General features: G+C 38.9%; 1 protein-coding gene across 1 annotated transcript in view; it reads right to left on the bottom strand.

Annotated features, from left to right (window-relative positions):
- The window catches only part of LOC138152179 (uncharacterized), a 77,298-nt gene extending 73,290 nt beyond the window's left edge, over positions 1-4,008 (bottom strand). The window contains exon 1 of the mRNA XM_069075961.1: positions 3,884-4,008. Coding sequence (XP_068932062.1) covers positions 3,884-4,008 — 125 coding nt within the window. The remainder of the gene's footprint in view (positions 1-3,883) is intronic.
- Between the last annotated feature and the right edge of the window lie 2,299 nt (positions 4,009-6,307).

The following is a 6,307-nucleotide window of genomic DNA, read 5'->3' as shown; positions in this document are numbered from 1 at the left end:
AAGAAAGAAAGAAAGAAAGAAAGAAAGAAAGAAAGAAAGAAAGAAAGGAAGAAAGGAAGGAAGGAAGGAAGGAAGGAAGGAAGGAAGGAAGGAAGGAAGGAAGGAAGGAAGGAAGGAAGAAAGAAAGGAAGGAAGGAAGAAGCAGGTGGAAGGCAAGGGGAAACAGGGTATGAGCAAAGGCACAAAGAAAGGAAGAAGCAAGATGTATTCAGTAGATGGTAAAAAGACTGAAATAATTGGAGTAGAAGGACTATATTGGAGAATTTTGAGAGATACTTATAGGAAGAAGTTTGCAAACAGCTTTGTATGCTGGTTTAAGGACTTTCCTTTTTTAAAAAAATTAATTGATATATTTTGTTTTTACATTATCTTTTTTTTTTTTGGCTTTTTGGAGGGCAATTGGGATTAAGTGATTTACCCAAGGTTACATGGCTAGTTTTTGTATTAAGGGTCTGAGGCCGGATCTGAACACAGGTCCTCCTGACTCCAGGGCCGGTCCTCTATTCACTGTGCCACCTAGCCACCCCTTTACATTATCTTTTATTCCAGATACTTCCCTCCCCTCCTTCCCCCAATGACTCATCCCTTATAACAACAATAAAAAACCAATATGAAGAAAATCTGTTCAGCAAAACTAACCAACATATTTAATGAGACTGACATTATAGGCTATGTTCTACATTCACAGTGTCCCCATCTCTGCAAAGAAGGGGAAGGAGATGTATTTTCTCATTTCTTTTGGGAGACAAGCTTGGTCATTAGAAGTACATAGCAGTTTCTTAAAGGGAGGGTTAGAATTCAGTTTCTTAATGAGGAGATTCCTTATTCTTTCCATCTCCATAAATTGTTATGGTTTTATATAGAGAGAGAGAAAGGGAGAGAGAGAATTTTATTAGTTTGACTTACTTCACTCTTCATTAGTTCACATAAGTCTTCCCAGGAATCATTGAGCTTTTCATATTCATTGTCTCTTACAGTATTTTTGTTGTTCAATTGTGTCCAACTCTTTGTGACCCCATGGACCATAGCATGCCAATTCTGTCCATGGGGATTTCTTGGCAAATGATATTGGAGTGGTTTGCCATTTCCTTCTCCATTGAATTAAGGTAAATAGTGATTAAGTAACTTACCTAGGGTCACACAGCTAGTAAGTGTTTGAGTCTGGATTTGAACCCAGGTCTTCCTGATTCTATCCACTGAGCCATTTCACTGTCCTTTTTACAGTATATTCTATTCCATTACATTCATGTATCAAAATTTTAACCATTTCCCCAACAAATGAGCAGACTTTTTTTCTATTTTTTTCTTTCCCATAAACAAAATGCTCCTATGAGTATTTTGGTATATATAGGATCTCTCTGTCTTTGACTTCTGTAGAGAAAGTACCTTGCAGTGGAATCTCCAGAACAAAGGGCATTGACATTTTAGTCACTTTCTTAACATAATTCCAAATTGCTTTCCAGAATGATTGAACCAATTAATAGTTCCTCCAGGAATTTATATTTCTTTTGATCTGACAAGTAATGATAAAACATTACTTCTATTTCTTAAATGAGAGGGTAATGTGATAAAAACAATATTTGAGAAAGATCTCTAGGCTTCCTTCCTGTTCTCAGCTTCTTAAAATCTCTCATCCTGCCATCTTCCTGGCAGTGGTCTATGTAACACTGATTGGAGTAAAGGGAGCCTGGAAATCTGAATACTAGCAAAGAGGTCATTGCCATAATTCAGGCCTTAGGAGATGAGGATGTCTCCTGTAGAATAAAGGTAATTTCACCTAACTTGCTAATAAATTACATCCATGCAAAATGCATCAATTAACTTATTTAAAAATTATAAAGGCCATGCAAAATGTCATAGTTGAAAGGGCTCTGGACTTGTAGCCAGGAGAAAATGGGCTCAAATCCCACTGCTACTACTTACTAAATTACTAATTATATGACCACAAGCAAGTAATTTTACCTCTGTGAGCCTTTGTGTCCCCAGAAGTAAAATGGGAATAATAATATCTACCTCACAGGATTGTTGCAAGGATCAAATAAGATAGTAAACATAAAGTAATTTGCAAATTCTAAAGTGCATGGTGGGCACATGTAGGCTACTGAAAACTTGGAATTTTAAAGAAGTAGGATAAAGGATATCATCAAAGAAATATATGATTAGAAAATAAAATGGACTGGTCATTTAGCAAAAGGGAGGGCTAATGGATGAACAAGCAGCTAGGTGGCACAGTAGACAGAGTGCTGAGCTTGGAGTCAGGAGGATTCATCTTCCTGAGTTCAAATCTTGCTTCAGACATTTACTAATCATATGACCCTGGCCAAGACACTTAACCTTGTTTGCTTCAGTTTCTCCATGTATAAAATGATCTGAAGAGGGAAATGGCAAACCACTCTACTATCTTTGCCAAGAAAACCTCAGATGGAGTCACAAAGATTCAAACACGACTGAACAGTAACAACAATGAATGAACAGTCGTCAGGCTCTAAAAGGAATTTCGTGAAGTCAGAAGAACTTGAGTAAAGTCCACATCATATTGAATAAATTCTGCTGTGGCAAACTTGTGGACGAGAGTCTCACAGGATAGGAAAGCAAAGGTTGTTGACATCTGCATTTTTTTTTGAGGAAATAACCTACATCACCAAGATCTCCGATTCATTGGAGTATTTTTATTAGCTGTTATTCTTTTTGATAGTAGTAACAGTAAAAGTCATAGAAAAGCTCTCTCAAAGACTTCTTTAATTAGTACTACAATAAAAACATTCTCGTACTCATAAACTTGGGTCATTTGCCTTGTCCCAATTCTTTAGAAACTTCCAAAGACATAGGCAACAAGCTCTTTCAAAGCCATATCAAAAATTCTGAAAATGGCCTGATAGCCTGAGATAACAGGGCCTCCTGTGGAGGTGCCTAGTTCTCTAGAACTAGAACTTTTCAAGTGGAAGCTGAATGATCACTTGTATGGGAAGTGCCAGAGAAGATGCACACTCCAAGTAGAAATGGGAAGGGACGTTTCCTCTGACTATAAATCTACAAGAATCTGAAACTGTCTTCTAGTCAAATGTGCTAGAAAAATGAATTAAGGGATCTTTGTTGCACAGTTTATAGTTGTTATATTTTAGTAAGAACTGAACACTAGCCTCTTGAAATGGAAAGAATGTTGGACTGGGAATTAGCAAACCTGGATTCAAGTACTAACTTTTCTGTGATTTTTTTTTTTGTTTTGAGCATAACACCCCTATTAAATATAAGATCCCAGGTTGAAGGTACTTAAAAAAATTAGTCATGGAAGCCCACCAATGGGTTTATTTTTTACTTTCCAGTAAAAGGACAAATTTAGGCCAAAGCAAAGGCATGTAATAAAATTACATAATAAGAAATATAACAATAGAATATTTCCTCCCTAAACCTGGGCACACTCTCATAAATACACATATTATCATTGGAAAGAGTAGATTGCCTCAAGAAGGGGTAGGGAACCTGTGACCTCAAGGCCACATGTGGCCCTCTAGGTACTCAGGTGTGACCTTTTGACTGAGTACAAGTTTTACAGAACAAATCCTTTTATTGAGGGGATTTCTTCTGTGAAGTTTGGATTCAGTCAAAGGGCTGCATTTGAGGGCCTAGAGGTCCACAAGTGGCCTCAAGGACAGAGGTTCCCCACCCCTAGGCCCTAAGGAAAATATATAGAGGGGAATACCTATAAGAAACATGTGTTGTCAGGGCTCACGTGTGAGGAACACGTGTGACTGAGGTGCAATATGGGGAAAGTGTATCCGGGGCTCACAGATGGGTGTACGAGTAAGGAGCACATGCAGAAGGGCAATTCACACCTCTAAGACTACAAGGCCACCAAAGTCTGATGTTATTGTGCTCTTCTCACCTACTCCCTTGTCTTGTGTGGTGTGCAATCTCTTCTGGGTGGTACTCTGTAGTTCTCATGGTTGCTAATGGCCATTCCTCTGCAGGGTACAAAGTTGGTGCCAACTGTTCCTCCAGTGGGCACATGGTTGTAGAGCTTCTGAAGTCAGCTGTTTGCCTCAGTTGATACTCTAACCCTTCCCTCTTAATGTGGCTTCATCATCTCTCTTTTAACTTAGACTCCAGGGGCTTTAGCTTCAGGGGTTTTTTAGGGGGTACATTGGCTCTGTCACACCTAGTCATTGCATTAGCAAAAAAAAATCCTAAATTTTTTTTCTCTTCATAAGGAGAAAAATCTGACCACTCCTGGGGTCCTGTAGCTGTGAATGTAGCTTTTCTCTCTATAAGGAAAGTCTCCCTCCAGGACCTGAGCTCTTTTGGAGCCTCACAGAAGAGCCAGATAGGTAAGTAGAACCAACAGACATTTAATTTGTCTTTTAACCTCCTTCCCCCTGTTTAATATGAACAGCATCTGTCTCAAACCTAAGTCAACTAGACTTAGGGTTAAAAAAAGTCCCTTTCATCCTCCACTCTAATTGCTGTACCAACCTGCACCCTTTCAAAAATCACTTATAGGAATTGCCTGTCAACAAATTACCTAGGAGTGTCAAGGTGTGAGGACCCATGTATATTCTTAACTTCTTGCTGTTCAGTCATATCTAACTCTTTGTGACCCAATGGAACATACTGTCCATAGGTTTTCTTGGCAAAGACAATAGAGTGGTTTTCTAACTCCTTCTCCCGTAAATTAAGGCAAACAGGGCTAGGTGACTTGCCCAGTATCACACAGTTAGTAAGTATCTGAAACCAGATTTGAACTCAGGAAGATAAGTCTTCCTCATTCCAAGCCCACCGCTCTATCCACTTGGCCACCTAGCTGTCCACTGGAGATACAAAGACAAAAAACAAAATGCAATTTGCCCTCAAGAAACTTACATTCCAAACAAGGATAAAACATGTGCACAGGTAGATAGAATAAAAGATGCAGAGTTAAAAGGGTGTAAAGGAGAAATTAGAGTAAGCATGCTAAGAAAATCCAGAAGAAAGAGGGTACCAGAATTTAGGGAAGATCAGACAAGACTTCACAAATGAAGTAGAACCTAAGCTGAGCCTTGAATGAATATGAATTCTGAAATGTGAAGATGAGTTGAGTCACATTCCAGGCATGGGGACAGTTTGTATGAATTTCCAGAGGCAGGAAGGAAGGAAACAAGTATTTATTATGTGTCAGGCACTATATTATACATATATATATATTAGTGTATATATACTATACTCCTCCCTTTATATACTAGTATATCTAATATGCATATTAATATATACTATCTATAGAATATGTGAATTAGTATATATAATAATATAATATATTAAACACTTTACATTTGATCCTTGCAAAAACTCTGGGAGGTAGGTGCTTTTTATCACTCCCATTTTACAGTTGAGGAAACTGAGGCAAATAGCGATCAGGTGATTGCTCAAGGTCACCCAGCTATTAAGTGTCTGAGGCTAGATTTGAACCTAGGTCTTCCTGACTCCAGGTCCAAAACTCTATCCACTATACCACTTAACTGAATAAACTGTCAAGTATTATCCAGTTTGAATCTAGTATTATAGATTGACAGCTAGAAAAGGAGATCTGGTCCAAAGCTCTCGTTTTGCATATGAGGAAACTGACGTGCAATGACTTTCCCAAGGTGACACAAGTTGTAAGCAACAGAGCCATAATTAAAACCCAAATTATCCAACTCTGCCTCCAGAGCAGTCTTTCTACTGCATCCACTCGCTCCCCTGTCATTCATTCTCTTCTCTTTTCCCTCATATACATCTAAAGCACAGATTTACACATAACCTTCTATATTTCCACACAAAGTTTAAGTTCAAGAGAAAAGTTGATCATTTCAAATTAGACACTTAAAGCCCAATGAGGTCCTGTAAACCATCAAGATAAAACTGACCTGTCCAGAGGGTCAGGGCCACTGACATTCAGAATCCTTCTTTCCTGGTCTCTAAGTCCCAGAATCCTTATCTGGTCCAATCTCAGAAGCTCCATCACAGTCAACTAATGATGGAAAGGAAACCTGCTTTCCAACTTGATATAAAGAGCAGCGTAACCAAGAGTCTGTTCCTACAAAGGGGCAATGGTGAGGAGACAAAAGGGAGAGAGGTCCCCCCGGAGGCTAACAGCTTGTTGATAGTCTGAGCAGGTCCTCTTTTTCCATGAAATCTACATGCCTAACAGCAGGACGTATTAGAAATGATAAAAGTCTGAACTATAGATGGTTCTTGTTTAGAAAGAAGCCAGCCAGTGGCATTGTCTATCTCCACATGCAAACCCCTCTCCCCAGGGATGTGTAGTGATTCTCATACTTTTTGGTCTCAGGACAAC

The sequence above is a fragment of the Petaurus breviceps genome, unplaced genomic scaffold, assembly GCF_028583685.1.
Source record: "Petaurus breviceps papuanus isolate PSGF00001 unplaced genomic scaffold, PetGlider_PUasm1.0 90919, whole genome shotgun sequence".
Taxonomy (NCBI): domain Eukaryota; kingdom Metazoa; phylum Chordata; class Mammalia; order Diprotodontia; family Petauridae; genus Petaurus; species Petaurus breviceps.
This window is presented reverse-complemented; position numbering and strand designations above follow the sequence as displayed.